Here is a 23767-nt window from a genome sequence, read left to right as displayed (position 1 = left end):
CAACAATGATGCACCTGATCAAATTACTGTAACCAATACAATACAAATCATTTACACAATATACAGTATTGTGACATTGACTTAGGTACCCCTACGTCTGTTATTGAAAATGTAATCACCATCTATATCAATTTTAGTCTCTGTAATAAGATCCAAGCAGAATTCTCAGAAACTGGTTCCCATGCCTGGATTGAACTGGTTGTGTTGTGGTTGCAGCAGAGAAAACAGCGTTGCTATCAGAGATGGCTGTTAGGAGATTAAATCGGCAATGTTGGGATCAGCGTTTGTGTCTCTGGTTTAACCGATGCAGGAAATTGACAATGTTAAATATCAACACTATATTAAAATCACTGGTCACTTACCTATTCTAGTGGTTCAACAGTATATTGTGTGTCACATACACATCTTGTAATTATTTTGGAAATGCACACAACCAACCTGCCAAATGAACACAACATATGCATGGCAGGCATAATGTGTACCCGAAGCTATATGAAAACTATCTTCGTCTTGAACTTCAGTAGTCGGGCTGCGTGCTATACATAATATATAGTCTATGTATTTTATATTCATGTTTTACAAGCTGCATGTGATGACACAATATGGTTGTAATGTCACCTGGCCACCTGTTTTTCCTCCCCCCTGTGGTTAACAACTTCAACCTTCAACCTGCAACAGCAACATATCGACAAACACAGATGCCAGAATACTGCTAAGCAACTGAGAAGGCGCTGGTCAGTAAAACTAATGTAACAGTGTAATTATTCAGTTGTGTTTCATGGTTCAGGTGTCAGATGAGCATCAGAAAAAAAATTCATTTGTAGAGAGCAGTGCTATAAAGTGACATGCAAAGGGCTTGTTAAACTACAAAACTAAAGTCTTCCAAGCCTCATCCCTGGACAGAAATGGCGATTCTGATCAGATACATTGGTGCTGTGACTGACGGAATAAGTGAGAAGCGGAATGATAATAAATCAGCTGCCTCTCGTTTGTTTTATTGTGAATCTTGTTTAATGTAAATGGTCTTTTTAGGCATAAAGCTAAGTTTTTCATTTGGTGCATTGCATGTGTGTATTATGCTTTGCATGGTTAGAATGGCATGAACGATGTCTGAATGATCTAAAATCTAGAGAATCTTTTTCTGAAACTGGCAGGATAGTGATACAAATGTAAATCAGACTAATAATTGAATAAACATATAATGCTATAAAAAAGTTTTTTCCTTCACAAACATTTTTCCATTTCTCCCTTGAGTTCATGTCTTATTCAACTTGGTCAGAGCAAGTAAGGAAGATGAATGAAATGTGAAAATTCAATACTGTATCTGAAAAGTGCCTGACATCCAACCAGAGTGGGCGCCTAAAAGTAATCTCAGAGACAACAGCTTCTTTTTGATCCTTCCGTCACTGGACAACATGTAAAGTCTACATAAGGGTTGGATGCTAAAAATTTAGTTATGGTAAGAAAAAAAAACAAGAAAAACAAATGAGTTAGTAAGTATAATAAGGGAGCTGTCATAATATTTGACACATAAGTCCCTAAATTACTGGCTTTTCTTTGTGGAACATTTCCCCCCTTTTGCTGATCCCGGTGCCTAAAAGCAATGTTTCAGAAAGGTTCAAATTTGATCACCTACTGTATATTTCCACCCCATGGGGTAGAGAAAAAGGTGTAAAAAAAAAAAAAAAAAAAAAGGAGAGGCTGCTTGTGTGTGTAAGGGCCATCCCCCTATTCTGTAACCGAGTGAGAAGTGTGAGGATCTCTGACAACTTTCTGATCAGATTTTACATGTGTGGCATCTTCACAGAGACATGGCAGAATAAGGGAAACTTTTATCTGCAACAGCATCATTATTCTTATTCACTTGCTCTAAATAATTTAACAATTTGCTAAATTTGGGAAATACAAAAATAAGCAAACGTCTTAGTTTTTGAGGAGGAGAAGATGAAATCAGGCGTTACATTAAAGGGCCGAAGAAACAGTTGAATGAACGCGACTGGAAACGCATCCTCAAGGAAAGGATGATGTCATGATGTCACCTGTCATCATCACCAAAGAAACAGTCACAATTATTCTGTATAACATATATGCTAAAAAAAAACCTGTGACATAAATATTATTAACTGTATCTGTTTGCCAACCATGGTCGTAACCATAGAGGAGACGCACTCGTGGTTGAAACTTGCTCAACCAAAACAGCAGCTGGTAAGAAGACCTGGACATTTCCAGCGGTGAGGAAGCCCTGGACGCCTCCAGCTGGAGGAGTCGCAATGTCACACCTTACATCACTTTACGCACAGGACACTGTTTCCAGGATGCCAGTTTTGTGTATGCAGGGAGACATGTCGGAATTTTCCTCTCTTGCTTGGACCAGTATGTAAAGGCCAAAGTAGTAGTAGTAGGAGGAGTAAAACTGTTTTTTTACATAAATGTTACAGAACATCAGTATGTAAGTGCCTATAGTTGATTACATCTGAAAGGTGCCTTAGGTATTAAACACAGAGAATAATCTCTCAAGAGCAGTGATAAAGTAAACATACTGAGAACTGGAATTTGTTAATGCAGTGCATGGGTAAAAATCTGTTTCCCAAGGTGAAATAAATAGTAGTACAACTTTGCAACTTGCTCAAGAAGCATCTCCTTTACAACTTAAGTGCTCCCATGTGCATCAATTCCTTTTCATAAAGCCACGACAGTGCTGAGGTAGTTTAAAGAATTTCATTAGCTGATATTATACATCCCTCAGTTTTCAATACCTGCTTAGTCCTGCTCATGGTTAAGAGATGGGGTATACTTTTGGATGATTCCCACCATGTCCTAACTCAGACAGCCATAATGCTTCAAGACAAATGAAGTACATAACAGGTCTGAACTGACTGAGCGGTGCTACCAATATGGAGCCCAAGAAAATCTTAATACAAGTGAAGGGGGCCAGTCTTAGGTTGAAGACAACACAAAACAAACAAAAACGATCTACAGTAATAAGAAAGATAGCAAAAACCTTACATGTGGCCAAATGAATAGTTTGTTAAATTCACAAGTGAGCTTAAACCTCAAAAGGCCTGGAAGACCACAGAAGTCTGTGAAACTCAGGACGTGTTGATATCAATAAACGCAGACTTCAAGCAGTCACTGGCTGTAAACCAGTTTTCTCCAAACACTAAAAATCTTTGGTTATATTTACAATTATTTCATTTTGTCCAAATACTTTTGAGCACCTGAGATGGTGGAAATATTGCGCCTATTACACTGCTCCGCATTACTTTATGTTGTTATTTTACTTTTATATCAATATAGAGTCTCTTGCCTTTAAATGCTTTGACATCATTGTAGGTCTGTAGGTCCAGTAAAACAAATAAGCAATGTGGTATGTTGAATTTAAACTGTACATGTCAATAACAAGTTTTACATCATATTACTAATGTAATTGACTGTTCAGTAGTTTAGCATTTGATTAATTTTCAAACAAAAACAAACTTTTGTGAGATGTAGGCCTACATCAGATCACAAGTACTATTCCCATATCCCAAATGTGCTTCTGTAACTTTCACCAGAATGTTAGGACTCTTGATATCTGAGAAGGTGTTTCACCTGCTAGTTTCAGACTTGGCCAACTCACTTTTCATTCATTTAGTTTGATCAAAAAACATTTAATTAATTATTTCATTTTTTATTTTTTTAATAGTTCGGTGTATGCCGACTGGGTCAAAGTTACTAAAGTAAGAAAAAAGGAACACAAAAAAGGAAAAGTTGGAGCCAACAAGCCTTTAAGTCTGAGTATCAGTTCCTCAAACATGAGAAAATTGCTTCTGAATGTGTGCAACTCCACACTCCCCTGCTTTGTCTCCATCTCTAAAACACCAGCAGCACACCACATTTTACCGGCATCCAAAAGATCAATAACTCACACAGTAGAATAAAGTTGAGATTGGATTGTTTACCATCATGCCAAAATTACTCAGACCGATAGAAAAAGAGCAGAAGAAACAAATAAACACACAAAAACAAATATAAAAATACAAACACGGAACGGATGAATGGAAGAAAAAGAGAGCAAAAAAATAAATAAGGTAAAAGGTGGGAAAACAGGAGTCGGCAGGCAACTGTTTATCCACGGTTGAACAAAGATCAGTGAATCGATAGGCTGATGGAGGGCTGACAGAATGACAGCTCCATACGGATTGCTGAAGGACATAGGGAGAGAGAGGAGCGGTAAAGCAAAGCTAGGAGAGCCAAAGGAAGGCTGACAGCCAGCAGTAATGAATGACAATTGTTCATCAAGTGGGCACACTCACCCCACTCAGTTCCTCGGCCTCCCACAAATAGGAATCACTATTTGTGGGAAGCCACCTATCCACGTAAACACTCATGTTTATTTTTGCATCCCTGCTTCTCACACAGCTGCAACAGCTCAGGCTCGGCCAAGCATATACTAATGTGTTTGTCAAATTAATGTTTTAAAGTATTTTACACACCCATTTCTAAAAAAAAAAAAAACAGTTGTAATCTCAAATGCAACATAAACTACCGACAGTAATTTGTTAGTTTGCTTATTTCAATGCAAAAAGCAGTAAATCAACTGGTGGCAGGTGAGGGAATCGGGATCGGAAATAAAAAGGAACACAAACCAAACAGTTTTGATTATCCATCCATCCATTATCTATACCCGCTTTATCCTTTGCAGGGTCACGGGGGTCTGCTGGAGCCTATCCCAGCTCATCACAGGCAAGCAGTGTTGTTTCTGACAACCATCTTAGATGTAGTCTTAGTCTTGTCTTTTGGACAAAAATGCGTATTGGTTTTAGTCAAATTTTAGTCACTTTTATATGATATAGTTTCAGTGCAGTTTTAGTCAACGAAATTCAAAAGGGTTTTAGTCTGGTTTTAGTCCACAGAAAGAAAAAAGAAGTATAGTCTTTTAACAAATTGATTTAAGTCAATAAGTATTAGAGATTGCTGTTGGGCAGTGCCACACATGAGTTGCCTTCTGTCTTGTGATCTTTCATTCTGAGCAGTGGCCAAATTACCGGTATAATGTATTTGTACCTGTTTAACATATCAAATTACGTGCTGATAGAAAATAAACACACAAAGAGATGACCATACCGTCACTGAATATGAACATGGCTAAACATGCTGCTAAAGTAACACACACATAATGAATTGACGTCAGCGTAAAAAACCCTAACTTAAGCCTGAAGTTAGAAGCCTATTTGCGCCAGGAGTATGTGGAAAACTTACACATTTTTCAGCTTACCGATTGTCAAGTAGCATTGTAACGTTATGTAGGCCAGTGGTTCCCAAACCTTTTCTGCCCAAGGCAAACCAAAGGACTAGTAAAAATCTCAAGGCACACCTATTGAACCAAATAGCCTTTTTATCACTCATATCGTGTAAAAATATCTGTAAATGTGTATAATTATTTACAAATGCCAAATAAAACATGACAAAGACAACTATATTATTCAGGAAATATTTATAAACTAAATATTTCATAATTTAATTCCACAAATTCATCAAATTAAGCTTCAAAGCAACAACATAACCATACATGTCACAAAATTAAAAACCGATTTATGAAAAAAAAATCTGCAGAAATTAAGAAATTAAGCACAAAGAACCGTCAATGCAAGGGGAGCTGAACTGTCCATTGTCCTAAATTACAAATTATAAATGTAAAAACTGTATCAGTATTGAAACATTGCCTTAGAAATTAGTGAGAAACATGGGCCTGTCGGGTGGCGCAGATTTTTTTAATGCAATAATTGTGTGTTCAGTGAAATATGAAGTTCTATTTGAGTTTGTTTTTCAGTAGCGTTTGCCTTTTTATTATGACATTAGTACATATAAAGTAATGATATAATAAATTAAGAAATAATTATTTTACTTTCTGGTTCATTAACAACCCTGAACCATTGACCACCATTCACCACCCTGAACCATCGCAAACAAAACCAGAACCAGAACACCCTCAAATACATTCAGAACCACCGAAACCAGAGGACCACCTCCAAACACACCCAGAACCCCCTGACAAAAGTAGCAGCAAGCAAAGCGTTCATTAAGCAGTAGCAAGAGCCAACAAATCGGCAGTTGGACATGCCCATATCAAAATTCCTTGTTGAATATTGCTGTTTATTGTCACCAGTGGGTCTCAGTACCGAGGGGGGCTGAGCATTCTTGATGGGCCCTTATAATACTAATTTTACCATTCAACAACACCCTTTCCTACTCATCAAACAACACTGATTCTCACTTTTATTGAGCCAAGCAAGCCTATATGCCTCAGAAAGCAGAGTAATGTCACAAACAGCCTGACAGCTGTCAATCTCTGAGTGTGGGCTGTACCTGGCTGTACATGGCTGTACATGGCTGTACCTGGCTGTACATGGTTGTACCTGGTTGTACCTTGCTGTACCTGGCTGTACCTGGCTGTACCTGGCTGTACCTGGCTGTACCTGGCTGTACATGACTGTACATGGCGCTGAAAACTCAAATAGACGGTCATGGGCTGAAATAGCTGCATCTTTGATACAGCTTAAATATAAAATAAACTAAATTTAAAAAATCTATTCAGATAGATATAGACATGGTCTATAAGGTCTATAACATCATTTTTTTTGCTATATAATAGAGAATAGACTCGGTGGTCTGATATAGTTGACAACACAAGGCAAATTCAAACAGGCAGGTGGTCAAAGCTCCAATAACATCCTGATAACATTATTTATGAAGGTTACAGACTCACCAATGGCTTTCTCTGCGCGGCTGCTGTAGTTTACCGTCGACTCCTCCATAATCCTTGTCCCCAACAAAATAATCCAGGTAACGAGGAAAACAAGGTAATGTTCAAAACTTTGTACATGCTTAGTCCTATTTTAAAGGTTTGCCCTCCTCTCCTTCATGGCGGCAAACTTTCCAACCACTTTCTCCTTATCAATGTTAATGTTCAACACTCAGCAGGTTGGACGACAGTCTGGCCTCCTCCGTGCAAGTAGCAACGAGGAGATGCAGGACTGCATCTGTTTTCAGCTCCGATTCTTCTGACAAGAAGCAACCAGCTTCACTTTCCTCTCTTTCACGTTTGTTTAGACAGGTTGATATTTTTTCTTCTAATTTTTCCTCTTTACTTCTCTCCAAAGAGTTGGTTAAAAACAAGTTAATGCCGCCCAGCCAATCAGCGCTGGCTCACAGCTGAGATGCATTCAGGGACAGTCGGAATGTAAGGATTGGCCTATGGGAGCCCACGCATAAACTATATCTTCACACACACTGCATATTTTTATTTTTATAACAATTTATTTACGATTATACATGAACACAAACGAAAACATTTTTTTTTTTCATTCTCGCGAAACGAAAACTCACAAGTCTTGTCATGTTTTAGTCATCAAAAAGCCATGTTTAACTCGTCACCGTTTTGTCATCATGAAAAAAAGTGGCGTCAACGAAATTATTTCGTCATCGTTGACAAAAACACTGCATGCAAGAAGCAGGGCAGAGACAATACAATTGGTTAATTTAACAAAAAATGAAAATGTAATAACACTGTCAACCTCATAAAAGAAAGGTTTACGGATATCTGAATGTATTGCCTTCCTTGTATTATTTAGTGTAATTGTTAATGTCATGAACTACTTGCACTTTATTGTAGCTTTTTTGTGAAGAGAACAATTTTATATTGTTTTGGACTATAATGATGCCTATGTATGTTTGTGTTTTACATTATTGAATGATGTCTGCCATTTATTTTAATGTTATTGTATTTTCTGGAATTGAAATAAAGTTTCATACAAAAAAAAATTAAGAAACAAAGACATCGTTTCATATAAAAAAAAAAAGAAGCAGGGCAGGGCTACATCCTGGACAGGTCGCCAGTCTATCACAGCGCCACATATATAGACAGACAACCATACATACTCACACACCTATGGGTTAATTGATGATTAATTTAGAATCATCAATTAACCTAGTATGCATGTTTTTGTAGTTAGTTGGAGGGAATAGTTAGAATTCTATTTAAAGAAAATCTGATCGCGTGTTCAAAAATTGGAAGGAGGAAGTGTTTATTGTACAGAATTGTGAGCTCACGGGTCCTACACCAACGAGTTCAAGTGATAAAACACTGTCTGTCCCCAGATGCAATAAAAGACACGCCGACTGCATGGCTAACGTAAACATTTATACTATACGTGGAGAGGGCGTGGTTTAGACTTTGCGTCTCCCGTGGTGGAGTGGTCCTGGGCTCGTACCTACAATCAGGTGTAGGTACCAGAAGTTCATCGCCTTTAGAGGTGTCACGGGTCGGGATTGAGGTCACGCGCGTACAGTAAGGACAGTGAATTGGTCTGCAGGCCCTGCTAATGCGAAGCGCATCCCTGCTGGTGGTGGCCTCCCGAACCTCGTTCTCTTTTCTTCCAGGCTTCCACAGAGCTCTCCGTGAGCTACAAATGCTACATGCTCGTCAACACGGAGATGAGGTGAGCCGATGAAAAGAGGCGCTCTTCACCAGGACCCCCTGTGCAGCGTAACCACCCAGCTGTTCACCAAGGAACGCTGGTCTGCTTCCCAAATCTTACTCTCTCCGACTTTTTCATCTTAAATGGAACGTCCATTGTCCTTACGTTTTTTAAGGACTACCTCATCTCCGATCAGAGTGACCAGCATCAGCCGAGGACCCATCCGCCCACTCGTCCACCCGCGTTATAAACAGATTTACCCGCAAACGTTCCGACAAAGGGGAACCGGGACCGTGCGCACCGAGACGACGTGACCAGGCTAGGACGACCAGGAAAGGGGAACAGCCTGGCTGCCAGCAGCGCTGCATCATTAGTCTCCGAGAGGCAGAGAGGGGGAGCTGCTCACACGGAACCACCAGTGGGAGCGTAAAATCAGTAACCTGTGGACCGGGCCAAGAACCAGGAGTTCCAAAAATCCCAGGTTGCTGCCAACAACCTCCAGGGCATGTGCAAGGCAAGGCTAGGCTTGTGTCTGGGCAGAGTTAGTTTACAGCAGTTGGTGTGATTGTGTTTGTATTGTTGGTTTGCTCATTACTGTGTAATGCGCCGACGGTCTCTCATGCAGACCGACGGTCATTACGTTTGTGTATTATATTGTTACGGTGGTGAAGGATCACAACAGTTTTCCTTTCCTTCTTACTAACCCACACAGACAAGTTAGTACCCCGGACATCAGGCCTCCAATATTTTCAGTCACCATTGGGTGAAGAAACTTCCCCCCGTGGTTTTGAAAAGTGCGAGTCCGCTATCTCTCTTGGAGGTCGTGCATGGCGTGACGCTGTTCGCCATTTTCCTTTTGGCCTACATAACTTTGTCCGCCATTTTCCTTTTGGTCCATATTGCTTCATATTGTTTCCATTTTGTTTTTGGTCCATGTGACGTGACGTTGTTCTGACACATGCACACACACACATACTGACACCCACACACACACATAGATGATCTGAAGTCTGTGTTTACTGTTAGTTAGTTGTTGTTTATGTGTAGTTTAGCCAACACAATGTATCCTAAGTGTTTTTTTTACTATCTTTTAACACTTGTGTAAATTCATTCTGATTAATTTGAATGAGAGAAGTAGTTTGTGTTTATTTTATCCATATTTGTCACAGCTGCTGGTTGCAAAGGTCTGTGCTCGGACTCCTTCCTTCACTGTTGTTCTGTAACGCCTCCCCTGGCAACACGCTGGCACGTAGGGAATAACAGCTACTTTGAGACTTATTTTGTGGTTTAGTTATTATATTCCTAAGTCAGATGGTGCGCCGTTTTGATTGATTCATTTTGATAATTCATTTTGAAGTCATCTTTTTTAATAATTATTAATAATTATCAAAAGACGATAATTAATAACTCTTTAATAACTGAACTTTGTGGCACAACATTACCTTGGTCACTCTTTCCTACAAAGCTAATGGTTAGTCCGTCAATTCTTTACTTAAAGAACGCTAATTCATTTCCACCACACATGAAACATTGAAAAGACGCAGGACACCAGCCCTGGAGCACCAGGATTTCCCACCCCTGTGTTAGGATCTGCGGTGTGCTGGATCCACTCGCAGAGACAGAATCCGTGAGCTTCAAAAAACAATCCTTTTTATGTACTGCCACTAACTAAAAGCACTGCACTGAGGCAGGGGAATAAAATGCGTTGAGAAAAGTAACAGAAAATCACTGCAAAGCAGGAGAAAAAAACTGGTTAACATAAAACTCTGCTTACGCAGGCAACAACAGGAAAAAACAAAGGAGATCTGAAAAGTAATCAAAGTACAAACAAAATGTTAACGAGACAGGTTACTCAAAACTGACTCAGACCAAACGTGCAGAATTATCTGGTGAAGAACAGGTGCCACAGGCAGTCTTTCAACTCTCTCTGAAGACGAGCTGCACGTGTGGGAATCAAGCCACACCTACCATGCCTTCAGGCAACACAACAGCCAAAGGAAAAAGGAAAGTCTAACCCAAAGCCAGAACCTAATAAGATCAGCTGAAACACTCGGTTTATGTAAGTCCAGGTTGAAGACACACAGGTGCCTTCGAAAAAAGCTCCAGATCAGCACTGGTACTTTTAAGCTTGAGTTTCAAAACGTAATCATATTTTAACTACTGATTTTATCTTTTTTTGTTGACATTTTCTTTTTTTAATTTTCACAGTATCAACAGTATTTTTTACTGATATTACAATCTTTCTTCCTGGCTTGAAACAAAACAGTATCAGACTTGGCAACATGCAGAGGAGCAATGAACCACTGATATTTGTTGTAGTCCACCTCGACACGAAGCATGATGACTTTTAGACAGAAATAGACCTCAGGGTAAGGCATAGCTTATAGGGTCCTTGGTTGGTTGTCAGATGAGGGTATTGGATGCAAAGTACAGTGTTTATACTCTGTGGGAATGACAGCTAATACATTTTTTTTGCAGTTTTTCATTTTAGCAATAAAAAGTTGCTGTCCACGGTTACTAATAAGTGGTCAAACTTTTTAAATGAAGCAGCCCACTAATTGAAGAGGGAGACTGAAGATGTGAAGATAAGATTTTCAGTATACGCCTGTTCCAATGAACGTAATGACTACTTTTCTCTTCACCACTGATGTGTTTCATAGCAAAGGAGAGAAAAAGACATGTATCAGAGTTTAGAAAAGAGGGAAATCAGTGATGTGTGACAGTTTATTTGTGGATCAGAGCTGTGCTTTTATGATTCAAAGAGTGAGGAAGCACAAGAGGTGAGAAGAAATGTGTAATATGCAAGAGTGCTTTTTCCTAAAAGAGGGAAACTATCCAAGGGTTCCTGAAGGTCAAGGTTTGCATCCTTGCTGCTGTGGCAGAAGTTACCACCTGGTGTTTCATGAGACTGTTTTGCCAATTACCTTCTGACAAACTCTCTCGCCTGTGTGTGGTGTGTGTGTGGATAAGGGAAGAACATTACTGAAATACAATATAAATCTCATTCATAAAACAAGTAGATAACACCAGGGCTGAGCATGTTTTTTTTCCTGGAACTGTATCTGAGCTGTGGAGCCTCGTCTCATGAACCGCCATGGTAATTATTGCCAGGTTATGTTGTGTTGAATTACTTCAGCGGTGACTGCATGTGAGGTACTGACATGCTGACCTGCACTCACATCCCCTTCCCACTGGGAGTGTGATTCTAACACTGACAAAAAACAACTCACAAAGACATGCAGATTACTAAAATCTTCTTAAATGTTAGACCAAATAACCTTAAAGGATATTTTGTATTTATGTGCAGTCAAGTGACATTTTGATTCAAAATGTCAGTGCTTTAATTCATATGGGTTAATCCAGTCCAAGTGTGCAAACTGGGTTTGCACACAAATGGGGAAACATTTTGAATCGTACTCATCCTGTTCCTACATTTAACCCAAAAGGGAAATTGGTATGGATCTTCTGGAAAATCCTCTATTCTACTGACTTTATTACAGACCCAGGCATGCATACCTAATGTTGGATGGATAATTGTTTGGATAATTGTTTAATTTTACTGATTTTACTGGAGTACTCATGGAGTACTGGAGTACTCATGATTAATTGTAGATTTATATCGATTTATGACGATATATATATATATATATATATATATATATATATATATATATATATATATACATAAACGCACATTTATATATTGTATATATATAAAAATAAAAACATGTGCAGTGGTCTTAAAACAGCCACATTTCAGGTTCAGTCTGCAGCTGCATTTAAAGCTGAATAGGATTGCAGTATCCAGCCTATGCACAGTTAACTGCCTGGAAAACAAGCTTGCTTCTGATTCACAGCTTCCAGTTCAGCAATAGCCCTTTTGTCAAATGCCAAATCAGCAGTAACCAAAACCTACGGAAAAAAGGGGATGACACTAAAAAAAATCCTGAAAGGTCACACACAAACAAGGGGTAAACGGTAGCAGTGAACAAATCAAACATAATATTTATCATCCATTCAACAGTGAGCCAACAAGCAGTGAACTCCATTGTGACTGGCTGCAGACCAGAAAGTCCAATAGTGTAGGATAAATGGACCGTCTTGCACAGACTATGTCTGATAGACACCGTCATCAATGCAGCGGGATGGACATGTTTTCTTTTGCACAGATATATTTGCATACACCATCATTTTTATAATAAGGCTCTCCTGACTGCCATCCCTGTTAACAAATCCTCATGTCTAATTTCAGCATCATCTTCACTGTAAGAGGATTTTGGTTGCTTATTGCTTTAAATAAACATGTTTGTAGCTACGCATTCACACATTTTGTGTGATATTTATATACACACATACATACATACATACATACATACATACATACATACATACATACATACATACATACATACATACATACATACATACATACATACATACATACATACATACATACATACATACATACATACATTACATACATACATATATACACACACACGATATAGGTGTTTGTATTGGTTGTCAATATGTTTTCAGATCTACAAGGCCCCAAAAGGGCTCTGCCTTTTGTACTTTAACACTTTAATCACACATAATAGTTAATAGCTACTTGGGAAGGGTAGTACACAGGTAATTAAAAGACTCATTATTTCTGTACCTGTGCTTGTTTTTCCCTGGAGAAATGTTATTTTTAGTCTTTCAGCTGCATCGACCTGCAACACATCTTGGTTTTTGGCATCTAAGCTTTCAGTCCTTCCTTGTGTCTTTATACAGTCAATATTTTCAAAAAAGAGCTTTACCACTAAATCCTGTGATAATTTAATACGGCTTTTGAAACTCGAGTTGGAATAAATGAAGGGTACTAAGTCTCTAGCAACTTTGACAATTTGACAATTGATAAAAGGAATCTTTGCAGAACATGTCGCCTGTTATAAAAAATAACTGAAACGTGTACACAGTGAGCAGTTTAAGCAGAGACAAAGCAATGCATGTGTCCAAACCATGTTGTTTGTTTTTTTATCTGCCTAAGAAGAACCATCAGAGCAAGACACATCTGGTAAGAGCTGCCTTACATCTCACGCGGTGATAAAAGCCAAGCAGGCAGGAAGAGCAGAGCTCTCCACACATCTTCCAGGAACACGAAACTGAATCAGATCTTCATACCAAATTCCAAAAGATCAAAGAGGAGTGGAGCTCGCTAATTAGTTTAACTTTAATCGTACGAATACACCTAAGGTCTTTCTCTACCATGTCTTCATCAGAGTTAAAGTGGGTGCAGACCAGAGATGGGTGATTAAAATCAACACAAGGCTACGCGTCCAAATACCACAATTTCAGGCACAGATGGACAAATATACGTCACTGTTGAAACTGAAACATTTCATGAAGACACGACAAAAACATGGCACGAAATGGAAATGGGAATATAAACATATGACAAAGCATTAGAGAAAACATAACTAATTCATTCTTTATTCATGCTTAAGGGCTCCACTATGTTCAGAATGTAAATGCAAGTCTGAAAATTCAGTTCTTTGTAATAACAGTTTGTGCTAGTTAATAAGCAGTGTGTGATTTTGACATTATGAACGCTTGAATTAAACATGTTGAAAATAAATTTGAGAAACAAGGTGTATATAGGTAAGACCAAGTTAAACACAAGCCTTTTTTTGAATTTTCTTACCACTTTGAATGAAGCCAAACTTGTGATAAAATTATTAGATGTACTTTCTCAACAAACACAATGTTGCCAGTCGAAATTAAACTTCTGTGTAATATTGATAAAGATGACATGTTCTCACGTTTGCCTTCTTTAATGATCGTTTCCTTAGAGACAGTTGATATAGGCTTCAGCATATTTTAAACATCTTTAGTAAATATAATAAATAATATCAATAGAGCGTTAGAAAAAAATATTACAAATTAATTCTGTATTTACAGATAAATTGTTACTGTAATGTTTATCAAGAGCATTAAACCAGGTATTTACGAAAGTTTAGACTTCTATCCAAGGAAAAAAATGATGATACAATTTCTAATAAAAATTGGGGTTACAGTCTTAAAATCTGTTCAAACTAGATGAAGTCTGGCTTGTTTCATGTCAGCCTTGCTAACGGGAAGGGATAGTTGTAATAAAAGATGAAGTGTGATGAAATGGGGCTCATGCTGGTCTTACCAGCATGGTCTTACCCATTAATATTTGTGCAGACAAAAAAAAAGAAAAAAAAAAAAAGAAATGGGGCTTATGCTGTTTGGGAGATGACATTTATGCATAATTTACAAACAAACGTGTCTTACTAGCAGTTTGGTATTCCAAGATAATAGCAGGATAATAACAATATGCATTTAATAACAACAGCCCTGTTGAAATCTTTAGATAACTAATAACTCTTGTTCTTAAACTAATATGTGTGTGACATGTCACCATGGGATACCCTTGTTCATTTATTCCTCAGAAGAATGTTTCTAATGAAGCCAGTACTGACAGGCTGGTGATCCTGATGACCATGACAGCATCCTTTAGGTAGCTTACACTAGGATGCAGCATCAGTAAAGATAATCAACTCCTCTCACTTTCCTTAAGCACGACTGCTGAGATATATTTTACAGCACATCCATTTTTGAGAACTGGGGTTATGCAAGTCACCTAAACTTCTCATTCATTGTACTCATTTCAGGGTTGGGCTTAAGAGAAACCTACTCCGGCCCATGTGCAAACAAAATGCATTGGAGATGGGCTGGTAAAGGGTAAAAATCACCTGGTAGCCAAACGAGTGACATACATTTTCCCTACTGTGGGCTCACTACCTGCAGGAGGGGCTATAAGGTGCATGTAGGCAGTCGCCTTGGAGGTGGGTTTGGTGTTCTGACCCATGGTTACCTAAACTGGCTCTTGGAAAACGCCTGGATGCCTTACATGAGGACAAGGGTCAGGCTCAGGACATCCTGGTGGGGTCATATCTGTCTGCTGGTCATTGTACAGTTTAGTGTCCCCCTACGTGATTAAAAATGACTTGAATGATCTCTCTATCATCTGCCCATAGTAGCAGGGGTGCTCATTAGGAAGAGGCCAAAATAGTAAATAAATGATTTTCAAAATGGTTAACATGACAAAGGACATTGTTTTTCTTCAATACACAAAGAAGATGTGTAAAGATGTGCAACATTAAAAAACAAGTTGCCTATTCTGGCTATGTTTGTAGTGAGTCAGATCCCAAACTAGCATTTTGACTTTCAAGGTCAAGCATTAACGTGGTACTGCTAATGTTGCCCTGGAGAAAGTCCCATGGATGGAACTCACCATTTACTGGCTTGCTTGTGGCACCTCCTACAGAGCAGCTACAGATGTCTGCCGAGCTGTGCATAATGTAGAGGAGAAGATGATCATCCTTCACTGAGTCATTCATTTACCCAAGGCTACAGAAGTGGAGTAGTGAGAGACAGTGTTGCACACTTTGTTGGTTTTCTACTGTGAATACTGTGCATTCACAGTTGATCAGGATTCTTCCTCCTGCAGAATCACAGAGAGGTCAACAGGAATCTTTGCCCCTTATTGCTGGGTATCTGTGATGTAAAGGAACATTTCTCAGTCTTTTCATTGGTAAATATTAGGTCAATTCAATTTTAGTTATATAGCGTCTAATACAACAGATGTTTTCTCCAGACGCTTTCCAGAGACCCAGAACATAAACCCCCGAGCAATTATTACATAAACAATGGCAGGTAAAAACTCCCATAGTGGGAGAAAAGCCTTAAGCCAAACAGTGGCAAGAAAAACTCCCCTTTAGGAGGAAGAAACCTTGAGCAGGACCAGGCTCGTAAGGGGGGACCCTCCTGCCGAGGGCCAGACTGGGGGTCGGGGACGGCAACAGCACAGCAGGCAGGTGGAAGCAGCAACGGGATGACCAGGGGTGGGGACCGCAGGCCAGCACGCATCTCCCGAAGCTCCGGCCCAATCAGCAAGTCCCAGGTTAGGTTCAGGGTCGGGGAAAGGTTGAGAAGGGGCAGGGCCAGGGTCAGTGTATAATACACGTTTGTTCTTTGCCTTTCACCAGTATTTAGGCAGGCCCTTAGAGGGTTTCTTTCTTCTGGGAGATGTTGATTACCTTGCATGCAGTGACCTCTGTGATGACTTGTACTGTCAAAAAAAAGTAACGTTATACCCCTCACACAGAGATGTTGTTACATTTCTTACTGTAAAGCTAATATATCTAAGATTTAATATGTCTTAAGGCTTGGAGTGTTCCGGAGCTCATAGCGTGTTTTGAAAACATGCTGGGACTATCTTCCAGTCGGTGCTGAAAATCCAGCCACAGTTTGCTCTTCTATCCATTGGAATCTGCTACAATCTCCATAAAATCAGTTTGGCAGAAGATATTCTGGAGAAAGAGAAGGAAGGAGGACCAGGGGAAAATGCTGCAGAAAAAGACTTTGTTGAAAGTGGAAAAAATATTAGCAGGTACTTAGGAAACCAAGATGCATGCCAGCCATGCTGCCCATTTCTGCTCCTGCAGATCTTCTTGTCTTAATGAAAATGATTATTTGGAGGAAAGAAAACTAGTTACATTCTGTAACTAGTGTAACTAATGTAACTAGTTTCTTTCCTCAAGTTGTTATGTTCACATAGCATATCTTACCTTAAAGGTTTGAAATACAATCAAATTTCTTCTTCCCATCATTATCACTACATTATCAAAACTGGGGCTCTCTTTTCTTTCTTTTATTCCTTCCTGTTTCAAGTGTAAATAATCATTTTAACCATTAAGCATCCTTCTTTCCAAGTCACTGAGGACTATCTTGTAAGCACCATTTTCAGTGAGTTTTTAGGCTTGTCTGTACACAGAAATTAATGGGAGGTGCCAAGGTTGTCCCAGAAACAGCACACTACCCAGGTTTTCTTTTAGGTACTGCAGATTTTATAATTACTTGCATGATGCACATTGCATACTAAATTTAGACAAAATCATTATAGAGTAGTATATGGTCTCAATACAGCTTTCTTCCCACAGCTCATTGGACTTGGCACATGCAAGTAGTGCAGGTGACAGCTTGACACTTGTGAGCCTCACTGCTGTGTGAAAGGGTGACATGTGATGTCCAGAAAGTGTCCTGCATTTGCACATAAAATGTGCTGGGCATGTATGGGCTCACTACGCGCTACACACAGTGGGTTTCATTCACAAAGAACACATTTTAAACTGTTGACATAGTTAAATTTACGAATTCAGAACTCTTAGTTCGTAGGGACAAACAAAATCTGTCTCCAACCACGCGTATGGCTTGTTTAAAGGAGCTTGAGGCCGGATTGGGGCAAGATTTATGAAAAAAATCTGTATACATTTTAAGTTTTCTAGTAATAATGTCAGATGAAGCTTTCCAAACCCAAAAGAATGATTCCTCTAGATCAGGGGTCGGCAACCCGCGGCTCTTTAGCGCTGCCCTAGTGGCTCCTGGAGCTTTTTCAAAAATGTTTCACCTTTTTTTCCTTTTTTTCCCTTTTTTCTTCTTTTTTGCTTCTTTTTTTTCTTCCTTTTTTTCTCTCTTTTTTCTCTTTTTTTCCTTTTTTTCTTGTTTTTTTTTGCTTTTTTCTTCTTTTTTTCCTTTTTTTCCCTTTTTTCTCTTTCTTTGTCTTTATTTTCTCTTTTTTTCTCTTTTTTCTTTCTTGTTTTTTTTCTTTTTTCTTCTTTCTTTCCTTTTTTCCACTTTTTTTTCTTCCTTTTTCATCTCGACATTTTGACTTTTTTCTCAACATTTCCACTTTTTTCTCAACATTTCCACTTTTTTCTCGAGATTGTACTTCAACATTAATCTCAACATTTTGACTTTTTTCTCTAAATTTTGACTTTTTTCTCCACATTTTGACTTTTTTCTCCACATTTTGACTTTTTTTTCGATATTTCTCCTTTCACCATTTGTCTTCATTCTAAGGCTGATACAAGACCTTTCATTTTTTGCGGCTCCAGACATATTCGTTTTTTGTGTTTTTGGTCCAATATGGCTCTTTCAACATTTTGGGTTGCCGACCCCTGCTCGAGTGTATCTCTCCTTTGCCTTGAACAGGCTGTGTGCTGCAAAATGTGCTGCAATTCGGTCCCGAATTTCCCGCGCTGGGCTGTGGATGTGACGTCACATGACGCTGCATGTGCGTTCTCCCCGTTCTCCCGTGCCGGCTTCACTGTTGGCTGCAGTACCCCCGACGGCCGTCGTGGTGAAGGGTGGCGCTAGAGAGTCTCATTTCTTAAAAGGAGCCTCAAGCTCCTTTAACTGCGGAGTGCACATTAATACTGCTTGTTATTCTCTGGCGTTACATTATTGCCTTGAATGGGCTCTGACTTTTGTTTCACAATGTGCAGTTACCTTTAAAACAATTGTTTTTTGAAATGTACCATTGCTTATTGGAGGTGAAAAAAAAAAAAGGTATCAAGTTTGTGAGAAAAACAAACTTTCAATAACCAAGAGTTCTGGAAATCAATGTGCTATAGCCTAAGTTTGAATCAAAGTAATCTTTCTTTAAAATGTTTGTTTAAAAACAATACATTGTCTAATGGCCACAATCCCTAGTGATTTAAAACATACGATACCAAGTATACGCTGACCTTTTGAGCTTGCATATTTGTCTCTAGCAGTATGTCTCCTGAGAAAGATGTTTTTGCAGGGTTTTTTCTTTTTGCATACAACATCATGGTGTAACACATTTGCTGTACCTGTTTAATGCTCCCTTGGACAGAAGACACAGCATTAACTGTCTGCATTAGTCAACTCTTTTCAGACCTGTGCTTTGCCAGTTCCTGTCACACCCACGCTCACAGAGCAAAATACATTTTTTTTTTCACTTCAGTTAAAATGACCTATGTCTGAAAAAATAAATCCTTCTCTCTCACTTTTTTTTTTTTTAATGTTTGGCATGTTCAGAGGTTGAGGATGCATCTTTACACCTCCACCACCTTTCCCAACCTGAAATCAAGATGCAGTATTCATGAATCTGGGTTTTTAGTTTCTCATCTATCTGCATTTGTTGTCTCTAAGTAGGTAGCACAAAGCTGTAAGACCAGTTTCATAAGGGCACATCCCACAGAAGAGGGAGATGGAGCAGAGTTGAAATGCCAAATCCACCCCATAAACCAGCTGCTATGAACAGGTGTGTAAAGATTGTTGGAAAAGGATGTTGTTGTACCCAGATACAGCTCTGTATTTGGGGCCAGTGGGACCAGACCACACCAGATGTCGCTCTGGAGTAATATGCTGCCTTGAAGTAAGTGTAACAGAATCTGTCATCGTCACAGATGTAATTATATGAACTATTCTCTTACAAACACAATTCTGTTTTCTACATTTCTGTATATATTTGTCAAAGGTATTCATCACAATTTTGACAGGCTTAGTAAGCTTATTCCTCTCAAAGCACCTGAAAATGGGGCCGGCCCCATGGGGGCTTGTTTAAATAATGAAGCACTGAAATAATAGTGTGCATGTCCAACACAGTCTCTGCAGATCACTGTGGGGCACAATTAGGACAGCCCCATGCTGACGCCATCCAACTAAAATATTGGGATGGCAAGCCATATTGCGTAATGTACGTGAATTGTGGTGGATGGTAGGATATGCAGCAGGCTATCATCCTCCAAACAAAAATAAAACAGAAGAGAATGTGACCGCCTTTGGCCGGAATAGGTAGAAATGATCATATTTATGGCCTGTAAATGTGCGCAAACTTTATGTTTGTATGGATTCATTCATACAATGTCATTTAGATTTGTAACATTTGAAGAAAAAAGAAAAAAACAGTTCAGAAGACATGGCAGCTTTTAGTTTGGTGTGGCGTGCACCACAATCATTTACATTTAGCGGATGTAGCCATTTAATACTGAGCAAATTTGGGTTGTAGGCAGTTCCACAAAAGAAATGAGAGGCTATGTCTGTTGTGCCCCAAAGGACATCATGCCAGAGACGCCACTGGTTGTAATACACCCCTGTGGTCTTTTGACCGAAACATGACAGATTTGTTTAAAAGGGAATTTGTGCCAACTAATGAAAAGAGGCACAATGTCTTTTTTTAAACATTTCTATATGTGTGGTCATACATCCAAACTTTGAGCTGACATCACTGAGATGCAAGAGGCTGAAAATTCCTGCACCCAAATCAGGGAAGAGTCAATGCCCTCAAGCTGGGATGTGTTTCTAATGTGGAGGACAAGCTCCAGCAGAACAACATACAGGATGTGTGCTCAGGGATGAAGGAGATCACTGGTTTCTAGCAGAGGGGGGATCAGACTGACAGAAGCCTGGACAGACCACAGCATCTCTTGCCACAGGGCACAGAAACGTCTTAGTCTACCTGAAACCCCAGCTGCCCGGTCACACCTCTGCAGTCTCATTTTCCATCGGTCATAGATATTAATACACCTCCATTATCATCTCCAAGCACATCAGAAAATGCTTAAACCCCTTCTGACACACATTTCTATTATGGAGCCACAGAACTGAACAAAGCAAGTCTCTTTAGTGTAGTTTGTGTATCGTCGTTTGGAGTTGAAGATGCTATAATCCGTCCATAAACTTGGTTGTAACATTGAGGGCTGAGAGATATACTGTACATTTTTTTTCCCTTTATCAATGGTTTGTGTGGACAAAAATGAGAAGTCCTCAAATAGTTAAATCACTTTGTTTTTACTTAAGCAAGCTGAGCACAGAAGAACAGCTGAAAATGACATAAGTTGTACTTGCTTCCAGTGAGAAATTAGTGAAACAAATGTAAAATAATATCCAGCATCATCCTGGTAAGTCTCAAGAGGACAATCACTGCCATGAATAAGCCATGTGACCTCGCATTCACCGCAATAACTGCAGCTGAATATCTGGCCATACACAAAAAAAAGAGGAAAACAAAGCTTACAAGGAAAAAGGCAAACAAACAAAGCATTTAATTGACCTGAGACTAAGCCAACTATCAAATCTTTTTAAAACCATAGAAAAGAAGAAAAAAAAAATCAAATAAGTTCCAACATTTACTGAGAATTTGTATAATTGGAAATTTTGCAGAACAATTACATTGTGCAAGTACTGGTGGGCACTGTGAATGGTGACTCAAAAAGTTTCACAACACCAAACCAAAACAAGCGCAGAAAGTGTGACTGGCATTTACATGGAAAAGCTACGTTACCACATACTCCGAAGAATGTGTCTGATGTTCTGTCTCGGTAGAAATATTGAAAATAGAAAAAGCAATACCACCTTCGCTGGGAAACCAAACACAGAAAGTAAATGTATTTCTTATCTTCACATTGACTTTCCATATAAGGCATGAGTTTGTTTTGTTATAAATATTTTTTTGGTCTTTGCACTCAGTTATCTAGAAAGCAATGTGCACTTGTTCACGAACCTGGGATTAAATGGAGCGTTATTTACAGCGCTATGTCCTCAAACCTTTTTGCCTTTAGACAGATTCATATTCAGGTCAAAAGCTAAACAAAGTCTGTAATAATTTGCCAATGTGTTTATCTTCTTTTGGTATAGAAACACCACTATGAACAGAACATCACTAATAGGCTTCATTGGGACTTTTAAGAATAGATACAAGTTTTGAGATGCCAGATAAAATGGAAGGTAAGGAATAAAAAGAAATACTCAAAGACAGTAACAGGGTTCAGGATTATCAAATTTTAAACTGTGAAGCATAACATAATTCATTCACCACATATTTAATATTACCACCCCCAACCCAACTCCATTGTTCTGTATCCAAAGAAAATAGGGTTAGAAAAGGAAAACTCCTCATCCTTCGACAAGTGTTGAACACCACTTTACAGTTCTTCTTAACATATCAAAATCTTTATCTTTGCAAGGCAGAAGTCTCAATTGGACTTAATGACATAGTCTCTCTGTAATTTTAATCACAAAAACGTGTCACTGTAGGACAGTCTCTTATCCTGATCCAGTCACACAGTTTGCCAAAAGCACAGCAGTAATAGCCATAGAGTACCTCCGGGCTGGTTTAACACAGCCCCTGAAAGAGTCCAAGCATCTCTCGCACTTCCAAAAGTATGATACACAAAGTTGTTTGCCAATAGTAAAAATATGACACCAGAAAACCAGCCAAAAAATGGCGACAAGAAAGGCCTAGCATTCAGTCTGTGGAGATGGTATATCTGTGAATCCAAGCTATACCAGCCCACGAAGCAACTCAACAAGGTTGTCCCTGTCCACTCCCTTTTACTCGTGAACCCGGCTAACGTGCTCAGCTGGCTAGCTAGCTGCACAGCTGAGCCAACTCAGGTTCAGGAAAAGCATCAGGAAGTTTGGAATTGAAGATCTGTAGAGACTCCTTTATTTGTGCCACCTCTCCAGCTGACAGCTTGAGGCGGTGGCGCAGCAGACAAGAAAATAGGTCAAGTGGCTGCGGTGCTGGAGGAGAGAGCCGGTTAATCCGGTCTCTCATCTCCAGTAACATCAGAAAGGCAGCATCCTGTGTACCCTGTGTGTAGGGGTAGTCCAGTTGGAGAATCAGATCCTTGATGCCTTCAGGGTCAAAGTGCATGCTGTATCCAAAGACTTTAAGTGTGTTGATCTTCATATAGCCCATGTTTGATGTCTGGTCATCCAAGTCCAACGGCTCATAGAAAAGAGTTTCGTTCACCGTTGGGTCATCTGTTACGATGCGGCTCCGCAGGTAAATGTGCACAGTTTCAAAGAATGACTTCCACTTGTTGCCCAGATCCAGAGTCCAGTTGTAGCACTGTGCAGTGGCAATGCTGTCCAGTTTAGTTCTCTCCCACTCGGGGAAGTCAGGCTGCTGTACGGGCATGAACCAGCTCTCTGAGTGACTTCCCCCAAAAGGATTCACATAAACCACGGGCACAGGCTCCAGTGTGGAATTCTTAGTTGAGCATATCTGGAAAGAAATGGCCATCAGCATGTGGATGAGGTTGGATTTATTTTTGTTACTCTTGAGCGTCAGTAACATCCTTTTTCTCCAGGCAGGATTGAACCAGCTTCCCAAGCGGACGTCGTTGCTGATGTAGATGGCGTGGACCTCTATTCTGCTGTCTAGTCGCTGAAGTAGGTACTTCACCTGAGAAGGGATTAGCAAACTGTGAAGTCACACTCAGTGATTCAGGCAGACATATGAAGACATAGCCATCACATATACTGGATCTCAGATGTTTCTTAAGTTTTATTCTTATGCCTAATATAAAAAAGTAATCTGACAGGAAAATAATAACCAATATTATAATGAAGTTTAATAACAATAATATCTATTTTCAAAAACCTGCCTTTGCATGAAGCTTCCCTTTTCACCCTGGAAACTC

The 23767-nt window shown here is 39.3% G+C and overlaps 1 protein-coding gene across 2 annotated transcripts in view; it reads right to left on the bottom strand.

Annotated features, from left to right (window-relative positions):
• Positions 1-21112: 21112 nt before the first annotated feature.
• The window catches only part of brinp2 (bone morphogenetic protein/retinoic acid inducible neural-specific 2), a 230807-nt gene continuing 228152 nt past the window's right edge, over positions 21113-23767 (bottom strand). For both annotated transcript variants that reach the window (XM_061732840.1, XM_061732841.1), the window contains one exon: positions 21113-23529. In XM_061732840.1, the coding sequence (XP_061588824.1) occupies positions 22708-23529 (822 nt within the window). In that variant the 3' untranslated portion in view covers positions 21113-22707. The remainder of the gene's footprint in view (positions 23530-23767) is intronic.

This window comes from Cololabis saira, chromosome 10, assembly GCF_033807715.1.
Source record: "Cololabis saira isolate AMF1-May2022 chromosome 10, fColSai1.1, whole genome shotgun sequence".
Lineage (NCBI taxonomy): Eukaryota > Metazoa > Chordata > Actinopteri > Beloniformes > Belonidae > Cololabis > Cololabis saira.
This window is presented reverse-complemented; position numbering and strand designations above follow the sequence as displayed.